This window comes from Branchiostoma lanceolatum, chromosome 8 (genome assembly GCF_035083965.1).
Source record: "Branchiostoma lanceolatum isolate klBraLanc5 chromosome 8, klBraLanc5.hap2, whole genome shotgun sequence".
NCBI classification, from domain to species: domain Eukaryota; kingdom Metazoa; phylum Chordata; class Leptocardii; order Amphioxiformes; family Branchiostomatidae; genus Branchiostoma; species Branchiostoma lanceolatum.
The window spans coordinates 1,481,862-1,509,005 of NC_089729.1; the positions used below are offsets into that span (position 1 = coordinate 1,481,862).

General features: G+C 43.1%; 2 protein-coding genes across 2 annotated transcripts in view; both read left to right on the forward strand.

Moving 5' to 3' along the window:
• Nucleotides 1-13,190, forward strand: part of LOC136440819 (UPF0764 protein C16orf89-like) — a 32,809-nt gene extending 19,619 nt beyond the window's left edge. Inside the window, exons 2-4 of the mRNA XM_066436942.1 lie at nucleotides 1,196-1,437; nucleotides 5,829-5,984; nucleotides 12,926-13,190. Coding sequence (XP_066293039.1) covers nucleotides 1,245-1,437; nucleotides 5,829-5,984; nucleotides 12,926-13,083 — 507 coding nt within the window. The 5' untranslated portion in view covers nucleotides 1,196-1,244 and the 3' untranslated portion in view covers nucleotides 13,084-13,190. The remainder of the gene's footprint in view (nucleotides 1-1,195; nucleotides 1,438-5,828; nucleotides 5,985-12,925) is intronic.
• Nucleotides 13,191-22,294: 9,104 nt separating this feature from the next.
• LOC136440956 (UPF0764 protein C16orf89 homolog) lies at nucleotides 22,295-25,932 on the forward strand. The gene is made up of 4 exons (XM_066437164.1): nucleotides 22,295-22,420; nucleotides 23,168-23,342; nucleotides 23,740-23,919; nucleotides 24,527-25,932. The coding sequence occupies exons 1-4, from the start codon at nucleotides 22,361-22,363 to the stop codon at nucleotides 24,628-24,630; spliced, it is 519 nt and encodes a 172-aa protein (XP_066293261.1). The 5' UTR covers nucleotides 22,295-22,360; the 3' UTR covers nucleotides 24,631-25,932.
• Nucleotides 25,933-27,144: the final 1,212 nt, after the last annotated feature.

Genomic DNA, 27,144 nt, shown 5'->3' on the forward strand with positions numbered 1-27,144 from the left:
AAGACTTGTCACATGAATATAAAGGCACTCAATATAAACGTAACGTATGAGGTATATACGACGATAAGGTAATGACACAAACTGAGTGGATTATCTATTGTGAATTGATTTGATTTGTGTCGTGCTATTTAACATGGTACATGTTGGTTTGTTAACATAATTGAAAGATGGTTATTGCTACCACTATGATATTTCTATGATGATAATGTTTCCATAATTCTCATAGAATGCGCACGAAACACTCGTATACATGTAATCCTCATATAATGACGTGATGTTGCTATATATCTACCAATAAAGACTACAGGATGACTGTTGCAGTGTTGGAACATGTTCTAATGGATATCTATACAAAAAGAATCTGAACTATTGCAAAAGAGGAAACTGCATCCACGCAAGAGCAACATCATTGGAATTGTCTGTGCGTGTATTCTGTGTTTTAGATTGTGTTGCAGAATGAAGTCGTGTGAAGAATCTTTTTATTCACACATACATCAGTACATAACATAACATAACATAACATTTTAACACATTTACAATTGTAAAAATGCATACACTTACATATTGTTACAGGGTTCATTCCCACTGCTTTGTTTGGCTAGCTAGGGTGTGCTCCCTTGGACTTATGATGATGACAGGTTTATTCAGTAGACAAACAGATACAGGCCTCATGGCAGCCCTGAGGCTGAATTAACAGGCTTGTTCACAATATCCATAATCAAATTTACAATACAGTTCACAATATCAATAATCAAATTTACAATACATTTCATTGTTACCATAACAATTACAAATTTCTTCGGATTTAAAATCTTAATGTCATATTCTCTTACTAGTCAGTGCTGTTTAGCAGAGTTACCATGTAGTAAATGGGGCTCTTAGTGAATCTGGCGGTATTTGCTTTAAAAGTCTGTAGCCGGTTACATGACCGAGTCTTTCTGCCGGAAATCGCCTCGCGGCACGGTGGGAGGCAGTCTCGGAAGATCGGGGATCTCAGTAGGGAGCGAGCATAGCTTCTGCATAGTTCTAGTCGTCTTTGGGCCAGTGGTGTAAGGGAGAGTTCTGTCAGACTTATTTGGATTCTCTGTGCTAGCATTCCTTCCTTCTCTCCCTTGAGTTTCTGTGCAGGGTTTTCCGTCCATGCGGTTTCAAATAAATACTTACTGCTTCTCTGTTTCCATTACATGTCCTACAGATTTTACACAAGTGTGAAGAGGCCTTGCTAGATCTAATCGCCGAAAGACATGAGGCAACCGATGCTTGTCCTGCTGCTCGTCGGGACGTTCCTGCACCCGGCCCCGAGCGACTCCGTAGAGAGTCCCCACGAACCGGCTCTGCAGGACGCCATGGACGCCTTGGGGAGGGTGCTGGACTACTGTGAGCACAACTATCGGATGTTGAACCTGGATGCTGTGATAGGAGTCCGCATGGTGGACGGTGAGTGTACAGAGTTCACACCAGATTGATACATCAAACTGATGCTGAAACTAGATGATAAGTGTTGAGAATGAAATGTGGTTTTCAACAAATTGTTTTGACGAAGTGTGGGTATAAACTATATAGCTCAAGACTACAGCAAAATTTACCTGCTACACTAATATGTATAGCATTTTTGTCATTTTGATCGCATTCTATAAAAAGTTGGTCGGTCACAATAAGTAAATATGCTACCAGATTTCCTACCGCGGCTTCCACATGTAAGGGGAGAACCCCGGTTTGGTCTGGTGGTTTGCGATCAGATCATCAGAGGTTAAGAGGTCAAACCCAGACCTGTTGTTTAATATTTGAGTGATTTGCTATCGGATTGAACGTTACGACCTCGTCAGATGATAACTGTATGTATCGAAAAGAGGAGGGAAACATAGCAGCGGCAACCACCACACAAAGTGGTTGTTCCTGGTACAACCAGAGGAAGATTAGTCTCCAATTATCTAATTAAAGTGTGCGACAAACTGCACAGAGATGGCTTTCTTTCTTCTTACCGACCCCACAACCCGCCGCCATATCGAAATACAATCATTGACGAACTAAAATGATCCGTCAGATCAGTAAACCGCCGTCAAACGTTCCTGTAATTGCTTACAAACGGTCTGCATGGCATTTTCGCGCCCCTATCGGCAGTTCGGCACGCACCCTCTGACATTTCACGGTTTTATTAAGTCGTTCACCGTCTGTAATGGACCTAAGAGGTGCTTGGAGACGGGGCAGATTGTATCTAAAATACCAAATTACTGCGCGAGCGGCTGACATTTCGTCGGCCGCGCTGATTGACAATCTCGGGAAGGCGCCACATTCCTCATACTAACGGCGTCATGCAGGGTTGATGTGATCTTCAAGCAGATGACTGGAGTTTGAGCTGGTTTCTGGACGTTTTCGAGTTGGTACGTCACAACCATCTCCCGACCAAACAGCTCAACAATTGCTACATTCAATTATAACAGATATAAACACGACTACAGTTATCCCACTCTTCTTGATGAAAGCCATGAATAACGGATCGTGAGTTGGATAGTAGTACTTGGGTACTTTATTCACTTCCACGAGCTATCAAACAATAAAGTAAGTTTATAAAGTCAAGGAACGGAAATGCAAAGTCTCTACTCCTTGGTCCGAAAGGAAGATTGCCATTACAATATGTCGGCGGACCCAGTGATGACTTCAAGTGGATACGCTTTATTCTGGTCATCTACAGACTCGATCTGTCCAATGCTGATGATGTGGTCAATGATATTTGGTCATACATATTGGTTTGATTAAAAATTATCATTGTGTGTGTGTCTTTGTGACAAAATTGCTGTCTCCGTTATCGGGCCGAGTTGACCAGGGCGATGGGTAGAGTTGACCAGGGCGATGGGCAGAGTTGACCAGGGCGATGGGCAGAGTTGACCAGGGTGATGGACCGAAATGACTGGGCTGAGTTGGTAAAGGTCCAAGTCGTCCGACATTCGGTCTCACACAGAGAAGGGGCCGTACAAGCAACCACCATGGAGGAACACGAAAACGCTCTATTCTGTTCATTCACAGTCCTGATCTACCCAGGGCATCAAACGGAGAAGCTCTTGAGGTTGCTCGCACAGCCTCTCTAGCTCAAACTGGCCTCAACCCGAAGAGAAACGACCAGATTCGGCTCATCAGCAGAACCGGCCGAGGGAAGTCCCCAGCGGGTCACTACGTAGAAAATGAACGGTTCTTAGTGGCAAATGTGCTAGATGTCGGCACACTGGCAACCGAATCCGGCGCCGCGGTGTTGCAGCGGCAGGGTGTTTGGCCCATAACCCAGAGGTACTGGGTTCAAATCAGGGCCCCATGACATTATTGAAAAGAGTATGTGTCCATCCCAGTGTGAGTGGATCAAACCTTACAGTTTGGGCCGGGTTAACATCTTGAAAAGGTGATAGCCACCTGTTATGTCAATCCTTCCACAAATGTGGTAAATCTGAATACATACATCTGCAGAACCTGCTTATGGAAGTCCCCAGCGGGTCACTACGTAAAAAATTAACGGTTCTTAGTGGCAAATGTGCTAGATGTTGGCACATTGGAAACCAAATCCGTAGTGTGTTTTTGGCACACTTTTGACAGATTAGCCGAAGACGCTCGGTGGGCGTCACTCCATCGCCAGGGAAAGTCGTGTTAAGTGCCTTTCCCAAGGGCACAACGTCGGGGCCGAGTATAGAACCCGGGACCTATTGGTTCTGAGTCCTACGCTCTAAATGTTGCACCTTCTCTACGTAAAGCATACGTAAAGTCTTACTTTAAAAACGCATCTTTACGCATGATTGGAGGCATGCTTAAAGGATAAATTTCGTTGCTTCCCGCACGTTCCATTTATCGGCTAGTTAGGCGTGCACATTAACCTTTACCCTCCCCTGCACTCAATATGTGGGGATGGACGCCACGTCACGCCGAGTTTCTCTCCCCGCGTTAACCGCTGATGACTTCCCCAGGGCGTCTGTGCTATCTGCCGACACCTTCTGGAAGAGAAGCCGACCGGAGGTGTGGATATATAGTAATGGGAAAGTTCTAGAGCGGTCTGCGTGTACCTCTTGCACAATTCCGGAGAAAATTGCATTTTCTTGCCTAAAGAAGGAACTGCTATTGCAAATTGAAATGCCCTGAGCTGTACTAAAAAGTCATTGTTATCACAGGGCATGATGAACGTCGTTTTCAAACTTTTGGATGCAGAAAGTACTACTACTGCACTCCACTCAAAGTTTACCACTACTGCAAAAATGCAAATGGACTGATAAATAGTGTCTCATGAACATTCCTCAATGACGTTTGTTAATATCGTGTTCCGAGAAACGTACTGTACTTATAAGACGCTCTACATTGTCGATATGGAGCCCTAGTATAGTACTATGTCATATGATATTGTCAACTGTTGTTTATTCCGTATATACTATTTTTAACTGTATTTTTTATCTCCCGCTATATATATGTAAATTTTACGATTTTAAGAAGTATGAATGTAAATGTTTTTACAAACCACTGTAAAAGGCAACACAATTCAGACATAGTGTTTGCGATGTTACACTTGAAGAATAAAGTTTCAAAGTTTCAAAAGTTTTCAAAGTATTCAGTGTACAGGTTTCGACTCGCACTGTATTGACTAAGAATTATGATCCCATTTGCCTTAACTACATATACACGTACTACACCTTTAAAGGAAAGCTACACAAAAAATTGAAAACCCGTCTATGCTATGCTTAATATATTCCAAAGTCAAACTCTTACTACAAGTTGTTTCACATAAGTCCGTCATAGTTCTGGGATTTTCCACAGTTTGCAACTTATGCCGTGCTGACGCCTTCTCACCTGATAATTGAATTATATGACGTCAGTGTCTCAAGTGTTTCCCCTGATGATTGTATTATATGACGTCAGTGTTCTAAAATTCAATTGAAACACTGACGTCATATAATTCAATTATCAGGCGAGAAGACGTCAGCACGGCATAAGTTGCAAACTGTGGAAAATCCCAGAACTATGACGGACTTATGTGAAACAACTTGTAGTAAGAATTTGACTTTGGAATATATTAAGCATAGCATAGACGGGTTTTCAATTTTTTGTGTAGCTTTCCTTTAAGGTTGCCACATTTGTCATAGTCACCTTATCCTTGATGTAACTCTTCAGTGACTTCAGCTCTGCCAGAGCAGGATTTTGCAGTCTTCCTGTTCATTACTAGGTAAATAGCTCTTGGTATATCGTCGGCTGAGTCTCGCGGGTCACGTGGTACGTCGTGGAGAACCAGGAAGTCTTCTGCTTTTGAACCCGGGCACAAACAGGAAGATTGCTCGGTCAATCACAACACTTAGAAAATCATAGAAACCGAAACTAGTTTGGAAGGACAAGAACTCCTCTCTGCAATGAACGACAAGACGTTCTGGAGAGCAAACTTCACTTGTAACACCTCGTAACTGAGGAGGACCCGATGATGATGTCATAGTAGTACACGCTTATACGTGTGACCTTTGCCATTGGCGTCCCTAAGCATGGTAGCTGGGCATTTGTTTATCCACATTCCAGTATAGATGTGTGATGTTGTTTCAGTTATTTATTACTAATCTTATTGCCTTTGTTTTATTAATTGATTTACTTGAAGTCTTATAATTTGAGTAATTAAGGGAGGCTTTTAAATAAGCATAAGCTTTCGACCTTCCTTACACTGTTAAATTCTCATTTGTATTTCATTGTTATGTATTTATTACTTTTACGTGGGAAATAGATAAACAGATAAATAAATAGAAATAAATAAGTGTTTATATCAAATTTCACTTCCATGCCAAAAATGTCCCAATTGATTCCTATGCCGTGCTCTGCAGGGCAGCTTACCGTGTTGTTACGGCGTCTGCGGGCGGGCAGGGTGCAGGCAGAGCCCGAGCAGATTCAGCAGATCGCCTCGCTGCAGGAGCGGGCCGCTAGCCTGGCCGACAGGACACTGCCTGAACTGGAGCATCAGGACAAGGACTACTACAAACGTAAGTTTATTAAGATGGAGAGGAGGAAGGAAGGAAGGAAGGAAGGAAGGAAGGAAGGAAGGAAGGAAGGAAGGAAGGAAGGAAGGAAGGAAGGAAGGAAGGAAGGAAGGAAGGAAGGAAGGAAGGAAGGAAGGAAGGAAGGAAGGAAAAGGAAAAGAAGGAATGAAGGTAGAAAGAAAGGAAGGAAGGGAACAAGGGAGGAAGGACAAAGGGAAAGGAGGGAGGGAGAGATGAAGGGTAAAGTAGAGATCAAAGGTAGAAGGGATGATGAGATTAAAGACAGAGAGAAATGTCACGTGATATGTATGTGTCACCGCTTTATGTAACACTATGGATAGAGATGCGCCAAATAACATTTACTCAAGCAACTGGAAGAAATTTGGAAACGTCTCCAAATTTTATCCAGTTGCTTGCGTAAATGTTATTTGGCGTACCTGCTATTACCTGGATGTCTAACCTTCATCGGCGTATTATTAGAGTTCTTTCCTGTGTTATTTCTTGTTAAAAATAAACGTTGTAAACCTATGACCTATCTACTTGATTCAACCGTCGTTACGACCACAGCAAATTTAGAGTCAAGCATGGCCGTGACGTCTGATATTACGCAACTGTTGCTCCATGATAAATGTCATCTCGGTTTGACCCTCCGGGAATAAACCACCTCACAGCCAATGTCATGGTCAGATATTCCTGCGCGCGACGCCTCTTGACCCGCCGCACTTCCTGACGAGACCTAGGAAAATAAATGTTGTGTTTCTGGTTACCCGACCGACCCAAAAAAATACATAGTCTTTTCATTTCACGAAAATGAATTTATGCCTACCTTCTCGGACGCTATTGTGATCAATAAAGGACCCATAATCACTCTACACGGAGTATTTCTTGGTGGGAATACCAGCAAGTTTTATTGACTGGCATGTAAACAGAGAAAATGCAACAACAGGCGAGACCATAATCGTTAGGCGAGTTTTAAACAGCACGCCTGACAAATACAATCAGCACACTTATTCTGTCTCTCAAAAAATGGAAACCGCATAATATTTCTAACCAAAAACTGACTGACCGCACATGGCCTACTGGATGCTGATTGGCTGTTCGAGTTCTTGATCCCTGTGTTACCGTGGGGAACTTCCCTAGGCCAATCCAAATTATACCAGCCGCTTCGTCCGGCCTAAATTTCTATTTCTTTGGTCGACCGCTGGCATGGCAAGGGACATAAGATATTCGAATTGACATCTGAGTGATGAAATTCGAAACAGGCTTCCTGTATTTCACACTCGAAAGATGAAGGCTTTGAACAGTTCGGATGTAAGAATTTGCTGTAAATGTTGTACTTCTTTGCTCTTGCTTACTTGCGCTTGGGCAATTACATCCGTATGAGTACAGCACGATGTTGAAAATACCACACTGAGTGCCTGATGCATGTTAGTTCTTCAGTTGTACACCACTTCGGCCGAAATCCCTTGGGAATCCCACCTATAGACCCTATTTTGGGGCATATTTTGTATCTTCATATTTACAATACGATGTTGAAAATACCAGTCTGGGCGCCTGATGCATTTCTGTTTTACATTGTTGAAATTTATTTGTTGAATCACTTCGACCGAAATCTAACAAAAAAAGAAAACGAAACTACCTACAAACCCTATTTCTTTTCAGGAGGAAACCAAAAACAAAACATTTTTTCCTAGGCCCGACCCTACATTGATTCCCGGAAACGTAGAGTGTCAGGCTTGGCCTCTGATTCCTGGAAACGCAGTGTCAGGCTTGGCCTCTGAACTCCACGTCTCTCCGAGCAAAAGTATCAGTTTCAGACACCATTTGTCAAACCGCGGACGTCGATATTTTGCTGACGTTGCTCCAAGACACACGGCAAGAGTGTTACTAATTCAGCTCATGATCTGTATGGGATACCTCCGTAGCTCAATCGGCAGCAGACTTACAGTTGAGGTCCTGGTTCCAATCGGTTGGTAGCTAGGAGACACCGGTTTGATCCTGGGAAGGGCATTTTGGTTGAGGCTGCACTAGTCTTTCGGAAGGGACGTGAAATGGGTGTCCATGTTCGGGAGGTGCCTCGAGCATGTTTAAGGGGAAGGGCTAGCAATCCTTCCTTGTACAAATATACCCTGCTGCTGAAACACCAAGGTAACTTGCTGCCCTATGGCTATGTGCGTGCCACTAACTACACACTACAAGGTGCATGAGCAACAACAACAACAGCAACCATGATCTGTGAAGAAATCCTACACCAACTCGCACGTTCCACCCCGATGCATGTAGTTTTCTGGGAAAAAGGTTAAATGAAGTTATCTCAGATCATTTGTTTCTACTTTCCACAGATGTACCAATAACTGTGTTCCGAAATTTCCATATCTCATCGCCTTTAAAGGAGAAGTCGACCCCAATCAGACGTAGAATTTGCAGTACACAAGAAACATTATTGTATCTGTTTATTACTTTGCTTGCTTGCTTGCTTGCTACATTGCTGATCTGAAAATTTAGAAGTGGATTTTGGCAGTCTGGCTCTTGCCCTACGTAAGCCGTATCCTAAGCCAGTAAATCCGGAAGGAAGAGAGATTCTCTCCCCAGATTCTTTTCAATATACCTTACACCCACATTTCACCAGGGCAGTGACCTTGCTGCGACCGAACGATTTGACAGAATGCTCAACGAAGTTCATGATTAACAGAATTAATATTTGTACGTTTTGTGTACTTTGTACTCAGTTATACTTTTATATTTTGCATGATATTCCAATTATGAAGTTAAGAGTTACTCAAATCCAGCTGAGATCGCAGCGAGGTGGCGATGTAACCGCCGGCTAGTGGAATGAGCCTTACTTCGTTCTCCTATCATGAGAGTCCAAGATTTAGACGTGGCTGTTGTGCATTGCCCTACGTAAGCTGTGCCCAAATCTAAGATCTATGAAGCTTCAGATTCTAAGCCAGTGTACGTTCTTCATGTCCATGTTCATTTCAACCTACCTGAATCAAACACGACGTCCACAGCTTACAAAGATCAAGCTAATTCACAAACGAGCTCGCGTTTCTGCCTCAGTGATCTGGAGCCATCTACAAGAGGCAGCTCTTACATCTTCTATTCATGTGCACAGATTCATGCCTGACTATGACGTCATTCAACCCCCCTGGGAACCCTTTCAGCCAATCTACGTGCGTCACCCTCCGTTCTCTCTCATCAACAACGTTCCTGAGATCCACGAGCTCTGTCAGTAACGTTAGGCGTACGTGTTGTCAGGAGAGTAGTGGTGAAGGTCGGATGGGGAACGGTACTGCCCAGTGGAGGAGAAAATTCCTAGAAATGACGCATGACACCCAGTATATAATTAAGATCTGGGTGAGCACACAAATACATATTGAACCGTATCTGTATCAGTGTAGCCGGTATAATTGCCCTTCAGCATACCATACAAGCTTCTACGCGTATATGCATTTAAGGAGAGTAGTGGTAACGGTCGAGTGGGGAACGGTACTGTCCAGTGGAGTAGAAGATTCCTAGAAATGACGCATGACTCCCAGTATCTTAAGATCCTGACGGGCACAAAAGGAAGTTGAATCTCCTATCTTAGCGTTGCCAGTGTTGGCGTAAAGATAGTTTCCCACTGGTCGCAACGAGAGTCGCGGGCGATAGACTTAAGTGCTCAGGTCAGGCGCTTTCCCAGTGCTCTTCTTATGGCGGTTTGACATGCAGCAAGGTCCTTAGTAACTGCCTCAGTATGTTGTGAATAGTATATACATGTTCAAAGTATCATCATAGGGAAATTCTCTGCTCTCTTCAATAGGTGCATACAATAAACCCAGGAGTGATATGCGTATATAAGTATACACATGTTCAATACCATTGTTTTGTTTTGTTTGCAATTAGATTTCGTGCATGGTTTTACAATAAACTTTACTTATTAATCTATAAAACAGCTTGATGAATTACCACAGATCGCAATCAGTCCACAAACACTCCTAACATGAACTAAATCCATCCGTCCTGTACTAATAATGCATGCAGCATGAGTCGGGGTAATTGAAACTCAGGATTACTGGGTTTAGCTCGGCGGATTAATGATGATTACATCTGAGCCACTGCGCCGTGCCGGTGTGCTACTGACTTGTACTGTGTACCAGTGTGTTTTATCAATGTTGCATTCATAACCACAAACAATATGATAGCATATCAAAATGTATGATATGTGATTTCAATATGACACTAGGTGATAAAGTCTAGTGATTGCTACCTTGTCCCCCCGGAGGATAATAAAATCACTATGTCTGTCCCGCCACTTGCTTAACGCGATGTTTATCTGTAAATTCCCCCCACATGCGCGGCACGTGGCGTTCACGTGGTAAACGCATTGCCATTATGTTTTGCTGCGCAAAAATTAAAGAGATGGCTAAGGATCATACTTATGATGTACTTTATTGCTCATGAGAACAGGCTTTGGCATAATACACCGGACGTAAATAGGTTCTGCACGTAAATAAGTCACGTTACGTTAATTGGTCGAGTTATCTGTTTTGTGTGGTCACCCTGCTGCTAACTCGACCCCTGAGTCGTGGTAACCAGTGTCTGTACAGGTCAGATAATTGGTCCGTAGTGAATGTTTAGAAGGAAGAAACGATTGTATCAAGGGTGTCATTAGATCTCACGCCAGATGAGCTCCTGTATTGATAATGAGGAGTTAGCCCCAGAGTTTGGGACAAGGGAGCTGTTTTTTTGTGTTCTGGTCCGAAACGTAGTGAATTGTAGTAGTTAGTAGTTAGCAGGCGACTTTATGAGCCGAAAGCCCAGTGTTCCAGGTTAGTCACATCTTTAGCACGTTAAAGAACCCACCACACGATAGAAACATATGTGCTCAAAAGTCACAGCCCAAGCTCAATGATAGACCCTGGCCTTTTGGGCAAATCTGCGGAATACCAGCCGAACAAAGTTAGTTTCTAGCTAACCCACCATACCTAGATAGAACCATATGTGCTCGACAGTCACAGGCCAAGCTTAATGACAGTCCCTGGCCTTTTTGGCAAACCTGTTTTTAGCGAGTTGATAAATAAAGAGCCAACCACACTTAGGTAGAAACAAATGTGCTCTAAAGTCACAGGCCAAGCTTGATTATAGACCATGGCACTTAGGGCAAACCTACTGAATACCGGCCGAACAAATGAAGCAGACTGAGTGAAATGTAAGAGACTCTTCGGAGGTGTACCCTTCAGATGACCTCGCGATAAGAGGCTCTCATCGCCGAGCGGTACCCATCAAGAGACCCTCAGGGTTTCTTTAAGATTCTCTCCCGAGTCGGTTCTTTCCTCGGCTCGATGATGGATGACTGACCCGCGCGGTCTAATATTGATCCGAACCCCCGCCGAGAAGACACGTGCTGAGACCGGCTTATCGTGTTGAATACAGCTTTGCGAGGAGATGGATTTGTTAGTCCGCGTAGGACGTACAGAGGGTCATCCACAGGATCCGTCCGCCCTTACCCCTATCTCATAAGGGCGGAGACCTCGCCGCAATCTACAATTTGACAGAGCTCTTAACGAATCTCACCGACAAAAAACGAATCTTTTTAGGCTTTGTGTTTTTTGTGTGTCTTTTTGGTCATACTTGTACGTTTTGAATGATATTCCCATTATAAAGTCAAGGGTAACACAAATCCAGTTTAGGACACAGCGACGCCGCCAGCGTGCCGCGGGTCCAGTGAGAGGGGGGGGCTTTACCCCGATCCACTACGCCGGTGACTTTGCTGCGATCTAAAATTTTGAGTGCTCACCGAATCTCATAGATAGAAAACACATATCTTTACCCTTTTTGTGTTGCGTTGTCCTTTTGAGTAGTACTTTTATATTTTGCTTGATATTTCAGTTATGAAGTCAAAAGTTGTACAAATGCAGTTTAGGTCGTAGCGGGGCCGCCAGCGTGCCGCGGGTCCAGTGAGATACGGGCCTGATGGATGATTCGGAGAGGACGCGTTCTGAGACCGGCTTTCCGTGTTCTCTCATGCGGCGCGTTGAGTTGAATACCTTTGCAAGGAGACAGGTGCAGATGGATTTGTCAGTCCGCGTAGGGACGTATACAGAGGGGCATTCACAGGATTCCTCAACCCTTTTGCGTCATGGATGACTTCAAAGCGCACATTGAGTTTTATTTCGCCGAATGAAGAGAGCCATGGGAGAAAGAATGGGAGAGGGAATAACAGAAAGAGATTGAAAGAGATTGATTGCTTTTCTGTCCATGTCAAAACCTTAATCCCAGCTGTAAAGTTTGACGTTATATCGTTGTCAGCAGGGCTACTCCTTTGAGATAGCCACAGGCTAGTTGTGCATCCCTTGCTGTTAATAGATAAAAGAATAGGAAGACAGAAATTGGGGAGAGAGAGTAAAGCCCCCCTTTCACTGGACCCGCGGCACGCTGACGGCGTCGCTGCGTTCTGAACTGGATTTGTGCTACTCTTGACTTTATAATAACTTTATTGCAAGTTCATGCCCGAAGGCTACTTGCAGACAAACAAGTACATGGATATACATGGGGATCGACATAGTTATCGAGTCTACTGTGAAAGTTCTATGTTAACTAAGGTTGACTATGGTCGGGTTTGACTTCTTTTTTGAAGGCATATAATAGGAATATCATTCAAAACGTACAAGTATGACCAAAAAGACAACAAAATACGCAAAGCTTAAAAATATGCGTTTTTGTCGATGAAATTCGTTGAGTGCTTTGTCAATTTGATCGGTCACCAGCGTGCGGCGGGTCCAGTGGGCTTAAGAGAGCGAGTGAGTGAGTGAGTGAGAGAAAAGTTGCTCAAGTTACGGTACTGAAACATTTGAAATTGGAAAAAGAGAGATGCTGTCACAGATATGTTTGTTTGTTTGTTTATTTGTTTGTTTGTTTGTTTGTTTGTTCGTTTGCTTTATACATGTTGTCGTTTACTCCAGAGCTATCACCGATCGTCCAGCCCGGGTTCTGGGAGAGTGACGTCACCGACAGGACCACAGACTCCGCCCTCCTGTCTCCGCCCTCCGTACCACGTGACCACCCGTTCGACGAGGACGACAGCACCAGGTGTCTGTCGGAGCTCCTGGGCACCGGGTAAGCTGACGGAAGAGTTTCACGTTGTATAAACCTTGCATCCGGTCTACCGTGGTTTGGCCGGGCTCTCTGCGGGGCAGAAGGGGCTCTCTGCCGCCGAGTTAATCTTTGGCACCCTGTATGGCAAATTTTGTGTTGTTTTTTTTGGTTCTCCTCGGTACAGGGTAAGCTACGAATGAAATGGCTGCTTTAGATATCACCAATATCCCATTTTTTACTTTACACTGCCCATTGCACATTGATCAGCGTCTTCTTCTCCAACTTTCATGGATCGTAGTACACAAATGTTTGCCTTTCTATAGTTTGTTTAGATTTTTGTTTACTTATTGTTTTATGGTTTATGGACCGATTCATATCGCTTGTCATCCTCCGTAATTGAGTATTGATAGATCAACCTTTTGGAATGAAAACAGAAAAACAAAACAAAACAAACAAACGTATTACTCAGTTGGAGCTAATTCCCCCTGAAAGGGATAGTCCACATGAACACTTCATGAAACATCAGGCAAGGTGTAAAGGGTTTTATGAATCGACCGGTCTTCCAATAATATAAAAGGTATGTTCTGTTACAGAAAAGTAGTATGTCACTGTGTTGTTTCTTGCCAATACCTATCATTTGTTGCCAACTACTTTACAGTTCAAATCAAAGTCGATAGAAAAGTGATGCTCAGCTCACCGTGACTATCGCGAGACCCAACGCGCGAGATCGAACAGATCGAACATCACGTGACCATGAAGGACAACCAAGATGGCGACCGACAATGACCTAGTGTCCATATTCAGTCTCGCAAAGACTTGTTGGTCTCCCGATAACGGAACACCACGGGAAGCAATTCCGTGGCTTATATTGGCTCGAAGACTAACAAATATCGATGTTTACGAGGAAAGCTGTTTGGGGAGATAGAGCCGTTAATCCGTCAATCCATGAAAGCAAATTACCCTGCTACGGTTCAAGTACGTTCGATTCTTTATAAACCCCAGCGATTTTTACGACTGGGGATTTGTCATGCGTTAGAATCTAGTCGGTACTCTATAATCGTCAGTTCAGGCACGTTTGAAGCCCAAAGTGGGCGGTCACACTTGTGCCTATATCAAGTCCGCATGAGTTTCTTATCTTTTTTAATGATAGGACTAATTTACTTATAAGAATGTTTCAACATGGGTTGGTTTGGAGTATTCTATGACTGTTTGACTCTAGTATCTGTAAATCTATTTTGATTTCGCCGAAAAACAAAAAATCAATACGGAACTCATACGGACTTGATAGCCCCCCAAGACATTTCAAATTTCTAAACGGGAAAATCCAATCGCCTTGTTGACAAGCACAATAAGCAGTATGGGCCGTATATTACGACGTTTCTTATATATTTGGCGGTTAACGACCGTAGCCGAAGGTATGAGGAAATGTTCATGAAAGATTGAGATGAACTATCACAGGTATCGACATTCTCGCGGCAAGCTGTTCGCAGAGATAGGTCCCTCAATCCATCAAACCGCGAAGGCAAATTACCCCCCTTCGGTTCAAGTACGTTCGATTGCTTAATATCCTGGGGATTCTCGGTAGGATGTTGTTATGTTTGAGTTTGGGATTCAGTGCGTACTCTGCTGTTTCTTGCCCGGTAAATTGCCTTTTAAATTTCTAGCTTCAGTGGCAGTTGCGTATCTTATCACTTAATTCCATATACAGTATTAAGTTTATCTAGCAACTATGATTCACCGAAGGGTTTCTAATCGTGCAAAGGACGGTTACTTATTACTGGTAGACATTTCAAGAATTCTTTTCATCACATAATAAGCCTTACTTTTGACTTCGTCTTCTGGCGACTATAGCTCCCATCGTCTATCTCAAGTAACCCGTATGTCCTGTAGTTTCTTTGAATCAGATTTGTAGGCCCCATAGCTCATATATCTCTGTTTGAGTTTTGTTAGATATCTTTGCTGCCATTCGTCACGTTACATTCTGATTTCTTCTTCTTCTTCTAGCAACGTTGGAAGAGTAATGGCTCTGGCATCCACGTTGGCCGTCTTCCTCTAAACATTTCTAAAAGACTTTTCATTCCACTAATGGTGACAAAGCTCATCTCCATTTGGTTTGCTACCCCAGAAGATGCACCCTCTCCTCTGTTGATTCCCTTCTCCTGCAAGATACCCATGGACTACGTCGGTGTACTGCTTTTGCGCTTGGATAAACGGTTCAATTATCAAATATTGCAAACAATCTGCCATTTCTTTATGTCGACTGTTGCTTACACAACCACCTAACTTCTGCTCGAATGCCTCAGCAAATAACAAGACAGCCATAAAACAGTCTTACTTATAGAAAGTAATTTTCTCTGTTGACTTTGAACCAACCTTCTCCTTGATATGAGCGTCACTTTGTCAACTCAATTACTCTTCTTGGCAGTCAGGAAGTCCCCATCTTCGCATCCAAATCCCGACGCCGTTTCCCCCGGTAGACGCCAGGCCTTGATCCGTCCGTAACTATTAGCTGGAAAATTAAGTTTCCAGCAGTCAAGGACCCTCGCGACAGCTTTCGCATTATTAGAAGGCAAGTTGAAATCACCTCGCTCGGCACTGATGACAACCGTGTCTTTACTGCCATTTTATCACCGGGCCCAGGTCTCATCATCCATCAACAGGCATAACCTGTTTTGGTTTAAAAAATGGTTACTCCAATTCTTCACTCTAGTCACTGTCGAAATACAGCGAATGCTTCATTTTAATTGCCAAATACTGTATTTACTAATATCTCAAGACACCCAACACAATATTGCCCATTTTCTAAGCAAACTTAACATCTCAACGCCCATGGACAGAAACGATATTGAATGGGTATGTTTTAAAAAACAATATTATTGTATATATATTTGTTTGCACTATATGCCTATGTGTTAGATATACACTTTTTCATTTTGAGCCATCGTCAATAAAGTTTCCCGAAGCCCATAAACCTATAAGACCGTAGCCGGAAAAACGGAGGCATTGTCCGCCGATACGACCAATTTAGCGGCGGGACGCGACGTTAGGGATAAACCTTCCGCCTGTCGTGACCCCGCGGTGACCTGCGGGGAAACCAATCGGCTTTGACTTCGGTTTGGCGATAAGGATTACGTGACTGAAAATCAGCAGGTTTAATTGAATGGATATATGAAAAACCTTTATTGTGCATTCATGCCTAAATGGGCAACTTAAAGGTCGTGAATCGTGTGACTTAACTTAACATACATATCAAATACGGAGGATTTGAAAACTATTGAAAAGGCATTCCTAGTTTGATTGATATTATGACAAGAAAGCGCCCAACTTCTCCGGTAGAGGCTTCATTGGACCATTCAAAACCTATATTTAATGTTTTTCTGTCTATTTGCCCAATTTCTATTCTTTCCAGCCGCCTCTGGAGCCTGGTAGAGGCTACTAGAATTGTAAAAATGTTCGGAGCATCGAAATCTAGACCGAAGTTTAACGTGATCGTAGCCCCCCGTACAAACAGACGATCGGGCTCAATTGACCGGAGCTTCGATCGACGTTTGCTCGTCCAAATGACGCCAATGAGCCGTGATTCTCACAAGAACAACGTTCGACCGCCCCCTTGAGCCTGATGGAAAATCTTTCGCGCGGCTTCTCACCCCTCCAGCTACTGATTGAGGGTAAATCTCCGTCGATATTTAGTCATCCGATTGTCTCTTCAACCCACGGAATCAATCCGTCATAGCTAAATTCCTAATCAGGAAAGGCGATCACGGGTAATGAGTTCTAAATCACGAGCGACAACAGCACCCACAGAGAGTTTGCAGACTTCGAGGTGGGAAGAAAGGTTGTATTAGGCCATGCTGATTCGATTGTGTGGATGCCATCCTCTGGGAGCCTAAAACTGATGCGAGCGTGCAAAAAAAATGGACTAAAAGATTGTCTTCATCATGAAACCTAAGGGGTCAGGAATGCTGAACAAATGACTAACACACCAGAATGTTCCTAAATAGATTCTTCTAATTAATTTTTGTTCTGTCACATTTTCTTCTTTCATTTCTCAATTTAGTTTGGCATTCTACGACATTAGTTGTATCCGTTTTCCAAAAGCATAAATTTAGCAGCATAGATTTGCTCATTTTGCAGCTACTTTATATGATTTACACCATGGTTGCAAAACTTTTATTCGTGAAAACCAACGAAAATTGATGCGCGCATTGATGTCATCCACATAATCAAATAAGCATGGCCTTGCAGATTTTCCGTAGCCATGTCTGGAGATTGGGAATCAATCAGCCGGGATCTTCACTCCTAACTATCGCGATCAATCTTCTTAAGAAGTTTGTCTGAAAAGAAAGTAATTTCGTTTGGCTGGTGTTGAAGATTGAAAGAGGGAGTGGGGAATCTTCTGTCACCAGCTAACACAATGCACATGTATTGAGCCCTTCGGCAGAACGTATCATCTAAGCTTAAGATCTTCTTCGCGTATACAAAGATCCCGTGTGTCGGAAAATATATCGTATGCAATGGAGAGACTCTGATGCAACGTTGACCAAACATCCAACAGGAACGGTGACGAATTCTGTTGTAACTTCAAGACAATAACTCGTGTACATGCCAAATAACACATTACAACTGAGGTACCAGGCTGGTCAAGGGTTAACAATGTGTCTAGTTATTGTTCACAGTTCACTTTGCCACTGATTATTATGATAAATACAAGGGTTAAGATGTGTCTAGTTATTGTTCACAGTTCACTTTGCCACTGATTAATACGATAAATACGACCACAAACAAATTTACCAGTCATGCTGATCACCCTGAGTCTTGTCTGTGCATTTTACGTTCCAGGGCAATACTCATGTATTGGGCTGTAGGAGATCCCCAACGCATTATACGCCTTGGGCATTTTTCCTTTTGAGTGTCTCTATCGACCCCTGCAACCCGTGATTATCACAACTTAGTACAACCTCATGCCGTATAGAAAGTTGATCGTGAGTCCCTTCTAAGATATTTCATGCACTTCTGATATCTAACAGCGATGTTTTTTTTCTATTAATGGCAATCCAACTTAGAAAAAGACTTAGAAAAAGACTTACAAGTAATAGGGAGGTCCTGATTACTAGCTGAAAGGAAGCACAGAACTGGACACGCTGGAGGAACGATTGGCATGATGCGCCACAGAAGGAGGCATGGAACAGAATAAGAACTATGGTACAAAACCTGAAGTTATTTGGTTTAATGTATAATTGCCTCTTACGCTGAGAGAGTCTTCATGGAACGGCAGTTGCAATGCTCTAGCCTGTACCAGGCTCCACAGGTCGCTGGAAAATCGTAGAAATTGGCCAAATAAACGGAGAGTATGCCAGAGAAGTTAGTCCACTATATATAGAAGTATAGTTTGCGACCTCTAGATGGCATATTGGATGGCATATTGGTACTATTTTTTTGAGTCATCCGCGGGGCCTGGTAGAGGCTACATTTACTCCGCAATCACTAACAAAAACGAAGTCACGAAGTAAAGTATCGCAGACGGCACAAGACAAATGAGGGAGACTTATCCCAACACTTGGCCGCCTTCCCAAACACTCGAGGGCAACTCTCGCGCTCACCTCGGATTGATCCCGGCTCACAGAGACTGGCAGTCTTCACCCTTCTTCAGTGATCAAGTTCTCGGTCGATAAAACAGGTCCTGACTCGGCTTCTAAAGTCTTCGGCGTGACGTGGCCAATTGCTTACCAGGTTCGGGGTTGTCTAGTGCCGTATATATCCATTGAAAATGAGATGATGCACAGAAACAGAAACAGCGATATGTAATGTTTCCTCACCAAATTCATCGATCTGACGTTGAGTAGAAGGATTTTTAGTAATTTTGATGATTGTGTACTTACTTTGATGACTTGGCTTCTAAAGTCTTTGGCGTGACGTCCCCAATTGCTTATCGGGTTCGGGTTGTCTAGCGCCGTATATATCCATTGAAAATGAGAGGATGAGCAAAAGCAGCAGAACAGGCCGATATGTAATGTTTCCTCGCCAAAGTCATCGATCTGACGTTGAAAAGAAGGATTTTCAATAATTCTGATGATTGTGTACTTACTTTAATGACTTGGCTTCTAAAGTCTTCGGCGTGACGTCCCCAATTGCTTATCGGGTTCGGGTTGTCTAGTGCCGTATATATCCATTGAAAATGAGATGGTGCACAGAAACAGCAGAACGGGCCGATATGTAATGTTTCCTCGCCAAATTCATCTGACGTTGAAAAGAAGGATTTTTAGTAATTATGATGATTGTGTACTTACTTTGATGACTTGGCTTCGATAGTCTTCGGCGTGACGTCCCCAATTGCTTATCAGGTACGGGGTTGTCTAGTGCCGTATACATTTCCATTGAAAATGGTTACACTGATGGCGAGACTCAGATGAGGCACAGGACGCGGCGATATGTAGCGTTTCTTCACGACATGTATCGGTCTGTTTCCTTTGCAGTCATTTTCATGACTGTTTACTTTAATGACTTGGCTTCTCAAGTCTTAGGCGTGACGTGAACAATTGTTAATCAGGTTCGGTGTTGTCTAGTGCCGTATCTTTCACTTGAAAATGGTTTCGCTGATGGCGAGACTCAGGTGAGACACAAAAACAGCGGGACGCGGCAAAATGTAATGTTTCTCAGGTACATTTATCGATCTGACGTTGAAATAAAAAGATTTTCCGTCATTTTCATGACTGTGTGCTTAGATTAATGACTTGGCTTCTATAGTCTTCGGCGTGACGTCCCCAATGTCTTATCGGGTTCGGTGTTGTCTAGTGCCTTATATGTCCCTTGGAAAGGAACAGCAGAACGCGGCGATATGTAATGTTTCCTCGCCAAATTCATCGATCTGACTTTGCTTTGAAAAGAAGGATTTTCAGTAATTCTGATGATTGTGTACTTACTTTAATGACTTGGGTTCTAAAGTCTTCGGCGTGACGTCCCCATTTGCTTATCGGGTTCGGGTTGTCTAGTGCCGTATATATTTCCATTGAAAATGGTTACGCTGATAGGATATAGGAGATTCTTTTTACACAACCAGGTAATCTCACCTGCTGACGTTTCGGTGTCTGTCAGACACCTTCTTCAGAGCTTCTGACTGGAGTACTGCTTCTCACCGCTATAAGTAGCCGATGTAGGTGGCGCTTTTGCGGCGAGAAGCAGTACTCCAGTCAGAAGCTCTGAAGAAGGTGTCTGACAGACACCGAAACGTCAGCAGGTGAGATTACCTGGTTGTGTAAAAAGAATCTCCTATATCCTATATTCTACCAACCTGATGAAATTATTTTCGGAGGTTACGCTGATGGTGAGACTCAGATGAGGCACAGGACGCGGCGATATGTAGCGTTTCTCCACGACATGTATCGATCTGTTTCCTTTTCAGTCGTTTTCATGACTGTGTACATTAATGACTTGGCTTCTCAAGTCTTAGGCGTGACGTGATCAATTCCTTATCAGGTTCGGGGTTGTCTAGTGCCGTATCTTTCCATTGAAAATGGTTTCGCTGATGGCGAGACTCAGATATGAGGCACAAAAACAGCGGGACGCGGCAATGTGTTACATTTCTCCGGTACATTTATCGATCTGACGTCGAAAAAAGTATTTTCAGTAGTTTTAATGACTGTGTACTTACTCTAATGACTTGGCTTCGGTGTCTTCGGCGTGATGTGGCCAATTGTTTATCAGGTTCGGTGTTGTCTAGTGCCGTATCTTTCCATTGAAAATGGTTTCGCTGATGGCGAGACTCAGGTGAGACAGAAAAACAGTGGGACGCAGCAAAACGCGGCGATATGTAATGTTTCCTCGCCAAATTCATCGATCTGACGTTGAAAAGAAGGATTTTCAGTCATTTTGACGACTGTGCACTTTAATGAGGTGGCTTCTAAAGTCTTCATCCTGCCGTGATCAATTGTTTACCAGGTTCGGTGTTGTCTAGTGCCGTATATATTTCCATTGGAAATGGATTCTCTGATGGCGAAACTCACATGATGCGCAGCAACAGCGGGACGCGGCGATACGTGGCGTTTCTCTTGGAAATCTATCGATCTGACTTTGAAAAGGGACTTTCAGTTATTTTGAAGACTGCTTAATTTAATGGCCAACTACCAGATCCGTCAAGGACGAAGTAAATAAGAGAGTAGAGTTTCTTCGACAAAATTATCGATATAGCATTGTCGAGGAGCAATTTATATTTCTTTGTACTATTTCTATTCGTCAGAACTTGTAGTATTTGTCCAAGGTGCCTATAATTACTCTCCAAGCAGAGGGGGGGGGGGGGTCGGCAGGTTTTTGACGTGTTTTTAGGCGTTTTTGTCAGGCATTTTTTTTTGTATAGCCGACCCACATCTATACAATAAAAAGATGACAAAGTAGAAAGCCCGACAAAAACGGCTAAAACACGTCAAAAACCAGCCGAAACCCCTCCTCTGCTTTGAGTGTACCTATGATAACTACTTTAACATCCCCGACTACATATTTCTGAAAGTCTGCATCTAGCTGTATATGTAATAGACCCACGTGATGACGATATTCGTTCAGATTTCTCAGGATCTCCTGAGAATGCCTGACATATGTACGACCTTCTCGTGTTTAAAGGGCAAAGTATGCGGAGTTTTTCTCCTAGGAAAACTACATACAATCTTGATTTCATCCCGTTATCTCATGGCAGTGCTTACATTTTCTGATATAATAAAGCAATGTCTTGTAAATCTTGATCATGTAACCCAGCGTAATATTTCGTTCCCGAGAAATAACATGATAACATATAAAGACAATTCAAACTCTACAACTGAATGAAATTCGGATATTTAATTCCGGACGTTTCGAGTGACATCCTTCACTCTTCTTCAGCGTCACCAAAATGAACTCTGGCCAAACGAATACAATGCTAATAAGTCCAACTGGGAAAACTGATTGAATATGTCAAGGACACCAACTCGTAAGAAACGTATGCTAATTAAAATGTAAATCATATTATGATAGTCCTATGGTAAGACAACATCATAAGAACTGTTACTTTCCTTTGTGTTGCAAAGCGGGGTCCCCGGTACTGGAGAGTACTTTATGATCCACGAAGCTCATCCTAACTGATAGCTGAAACGATATCGTTTTCCTAATACCTGAATGAAAGAAAAGAACGTGAAGAAGATCATTTCTATTATTTCAAATCTTAGTAATCTGAAGTAGAAATAGAAGTAATGTAACGTCCTTGAAGTCACCTTGAGCTCTCCTTGTCTTGCAGGCAAAATGGCGGACAGAAGTGCCAAATCTCCGATTCATGCTGGGAAATGATGACGTCACCGAGCTACACCGGCTACTGGTTGACGCACGAGTTGTTCTACCTTGAGGTAGTTTGGGTACTTTAACCAGTCCATTAGCTAACACACATTTGTAAGTAGCTAGTCGCCATGGACAATGTACATATAGATTACATAAACGTTACATAAATAATTACAGCTATCTACAGACATTTGGCTAAGAAAACTCCTGCCGAAGCTTGGTCTTAGTAGCAGATTGTGTGCCATATGTAAAATTGTTTCGTATAGATGTATAGACTTGTACATTGAAGTTTGTTTCTGGTTAGTCTGGTTCTTTGATTAGTCTGTAGTGGCGTCGTATTTGCGTAGCGGTTAGGGTGTTTGCCACCGAACCCAGAGGTCCTGAGTTTGAGTCCCCTGACATACCACCGATGCTGTGCTCTTTGGAAAGCCACACGACTTTCATAACCCCACCCTGGTGTAAAAATGGTGCCTGACTTCGGTTGGGGAGGTTGTCGAGCGGTTCTTGGCCATGTAGGGCCTAGGTGTAAAGTGAGATTTTCCTTCCATTTTATTTTGCGGCGCCCTCTTGGTCTCTTCCAGTCTCTTGGTGTCCATTCTGTTGTTCTTAGCGTCCACCTGTTGTCCTGTAGCCTTGTTATATGTCCTGCCCAGCGGTGTTTTGCTGTATTGACAGCAGTGACGATGTCTGTAACTCCAATCTGGAGTCGGATCCAGGAGTTTCTTCTTCTGTCACGGAGTGTTATGCCCAGCATGATCCTCTCCATCTTCCTTTACCTTTACGTTTACTTTAGTGTGTATGTATTTTGCATGTAGGTTGGGGAGCGGGCGGGATGTCTGGACCAGCTGGAGGTGCGGGCAGCAGAGACCGGGAAGAGGAGAGGCGTCATCGGCATGACGTCACTGTACTGTGCAAACATTCTCAGGGAAGCCAGGAAAATAGCGGGAGACGGCTTTCTGGAAAGTGGACAGGATCTTTTCATAGAACAGGGTGCGAACTTTTTTCTATTCAAAAAACATCGGACACAAAAAAGTGACAAGACAAAGTAACGTCGTACTCAAGTTATATGTAACTTATATTTCGGACCCTTATTTTTTCGGGGCAACTTCTTGTGCAGCATGAAAAATTAAATGTAAAAAAAAAAAACACAAATACTAGAGGATAACAAATACAAATGAAACGTTTAAAGTTGATAGTCAAAATGTTTTTTTTTCATAAATAGACTGGTGTTTTATTGAAAATCAAAACACTTTAAAAACAATGTAATTGACATGGCATGTGATGGAAGTGAGTGGCAGCACTGTAAAACATGTGATGACGTACATTTTTCGTAATCACACTTTTGGTAATTATTCTTGCTTCTTTCGACAACTCCATTGCGTTTCAGCATTGCTATGCGGGCTGATAGGCTACAGAGACTTCTTTCGGTCCTCGTGGCTGTCCGCCATCTTGAAATGGCAGTCCCCTAGCGGTTGCTTCGGGCACTTCACCACGCCTTCCCTCGAGAGGATAGCAGGGCGGACCGGCAGGCACAAGCGGGTGCGGAGGAGAGAGAGAAAAACAACAGGTCAGGACATTTCACGCTAGCCTCTAATAGGTCCCACGGATGGCTGGAAAAATAGTAGAAATTGGCCAGATAGAGTGAATTATAGCATGCTACGGGAGTCGGCTACGGATAGAGGGTCCAATATGACATCCACGGGTTCAGAGGTCACAAACTGTAACTTCTATAGCGGACTAACTTCTCTGGGATGTTATTCGTCTATTTGGCCAATTTCTAAGATTTTCCCAGCGACTCTCTGGAGCCTGGTAGAGGCTAATTTCACGCTACAAAACTCACTATTGCACATACATGTCTACGTTAATCTTTTTATAAACATTTTTTTGTAAACCTATAGCTATACCGTACACTATCTAACACACACTTAGTCAGGAGTCTGTTGGGAAGTTAAAAGAATAAAGAACAAAATAGACTTTTTTTTCTCTTTGTTTGCAAGTTGGTGTTTTTATGTGTAGTCAACCCTGTTGCATACGGCTGGCAATTTATCAGCCTATTAATGGGGGTACAAATATTACCGCTAGCGCATGATACAGTTTTCGTGGGGAGGCTGGACGAAATACGCTGAAAATAAAGAACATTCCGGATAAATGAACTGGTTATCTTTCTTTTCCAGACGGCTGTTTAATGCACATGACGGGAGTGGCAGCGGGAAGTCTAGCCGGGTATCTGCGGTACATCCTGGAGTACTACCAGGATCTGGCCGAGGGACGGTTATGACTATGAACAACCGAGACAAGGTCTATTCAGATATAGGAACTCCATTAACAACGCCGTCGACAGGAAACATATTGACTTTGAATACCTCAGACTAAGGAAGCTGCTTTTACACAGGATAAGTGCTGTGGATTGCATAATTATCAATTAATGACAAGTTAGAGAAAAGGGAAGGATGCAATGTAGAACCGAAGGGACTGGATACTTCGATCACTTACATCAGTACAGACTGCTTAAAGAGGATGAACTCTATCGTTCTCCAAGCGTCCTGTTGATGGGTTAACGGATCACAAGCGTCCACGGTCAAAACGCAGCAAGGGCTGCGCCTTATTGGCACAATCGCCATGCGCTCGTTCTCATTTAAATATACATATTTTGTAACTTCCGTTGCCATTGACCTGTAACGTACACAATGTATGAACTATTTTTGTACCACATCCGCACGGATAGTTCTGCTGTTAATGATCTCCTAAACGCCATATATAAGCAAGCACGAATAGACATATCACTGAGAGCCTTTCACTGGCTAGCCTCAGATTCATTTGATGTAAGTCGAAATTGAATGTCGGGCGAATAATGAATACTGCTGCTACACCCATCATCATCGTTGGGACCAATATTCCGTGCGCTCTCTCCGAGAACAAAATTAATATCATTCTATTCATCTTGTCAACCCATGCTTAGGTTTTCAATAGATCAGAAAATTAATTTTCTTCCAGTGTGAAAAGCGAGCTACTGATATTAGTATGATTCATAACCACATGTCCCGTTGCATTTATTCGTAAGCCATACAAGTGACGGCTCTATTTTGCTTCACGCTCGTCGTAGGTCACCGTGCGATTCTCATGCAGTAGATTTTTAAGGACGGTGTGAAAATACCAACCGCCGAAAAGGATCTTAGACAGCAAGACGGCAGAATTGTGTAGGACTCATACACGAATCTCACAAGAATGCCCTCAGTTTGCGCTCGTACTACGATCGTGTGGTTTATGTGACCGGGCTGTGGCGGGATACGGAATGATCAATTGCAGTCACCGCCATGAAATGTGTACGGTCAAAAGGCCATAGTGTGTCAGGGCTCTCTGCCTGGGGAAATTCTAGAGTTATTAAATCACGGTGAAATAAACACCAGTGGTCGGTCACACCGGTACCAATTGACCTAGATTCCCTGTCTGAAACCTCCGGAGTCATATTATAAATAATTAGGTTTAACACTGATATATTGTGCTGTCAGCACATGGTGAAGAGAACAAAATTGATTGTTTGAAACGAAGATCTGCTGTTGGAATATATCATATTTGTTTATCTATGTATTTGTTTGTTTGTTGATTCAATGTTGTTAGCTGATTGATTCGATTCATATTTTAGGTAATGGAACGAGAATATATACTAGTACTTCATTTTATAAAACCTAGCAGATGCATATTCATCAATGGCATTACTGCACAGTAGTTTAGATACATCAATTGCAGAATTGAAGCACCATAATAGTCAGAGTAATGTAATAAAAAAAATAGCATAACGAAGCAACAAAGCAAATTGAAAAGGCTATCAGTCTGATGGGAAAGCTACATCTGTGATGCCTGGATGAACCATGACGTACGAAATTGGAATTCAATCCAACGTTCTCAAAAACTGTCCCGTAAGGCAGAATGTAATCCTGCGGATGCCTCTTAAGTCCGTTCTTCTATAAGACTTGTCTGAGATGATCCATGGGCACGGAGTAATGAAACGGTAGCGGGGATTTTTCGTTGCGTCGTTAGGCCTTCGTTTCCGTCTGAGCCCGTCCATCACTTCGGCAGCGGCGTCCGATAGATTCTCCCCAGGCAACGCAAGCCTTTCCGCCGATTCATTCACCCGTTCCGTGAAGGACGAGGGTGCTTAGATGTAGAATATGCGTGGCGTAATGGTTTGGGTGTTTGGCCTAGAACTAATGGTCCTGGGTTCGATATCCTAATATCACCGATGTCGTGCCCATGGGAAAGACACTTAACAAGATATTTCTAACTTCATTTGATCCCTTGGTTGGAAATGAGTACTTAGCTTCGGTTAGGGGTGTTCCTCGGATAGAACGTTTAATCGAGGTCCCGTGTATGAGGAGAGCCACACCTCGAGCTTACTCATTTATAAGAGTAGGGTCCATTCCCTGTGTGAGTGGATGGTAGGTTACAGTCATGTCTTAGGGTTGGCATCTTCAAAAGGTGACGGTCACTAATCTGCCAATAAATAAGTAGAAGTTTGGATATAGGAGATTCTTTCAGAAGCTCTGAAGAAGGTGTCTGACAGAAACCGAAACATCAGCAGGTGAGATTCCTGGTTGTGGACAAAGAATCTCCTATATCCTATGTTCTACCAACCTGATGAAATTATTTTCGGAAGTAAGTAGAAGTTTGTTGCTTGGGTGTAGGACACTGACATATTAAGGTCGGAGACTGCCCAATGTCCCTTCTTATATTTCAGTCCCACACACAGAAATAGAAATACTGATCATCTACGACAAGGGCAACACTACACTGC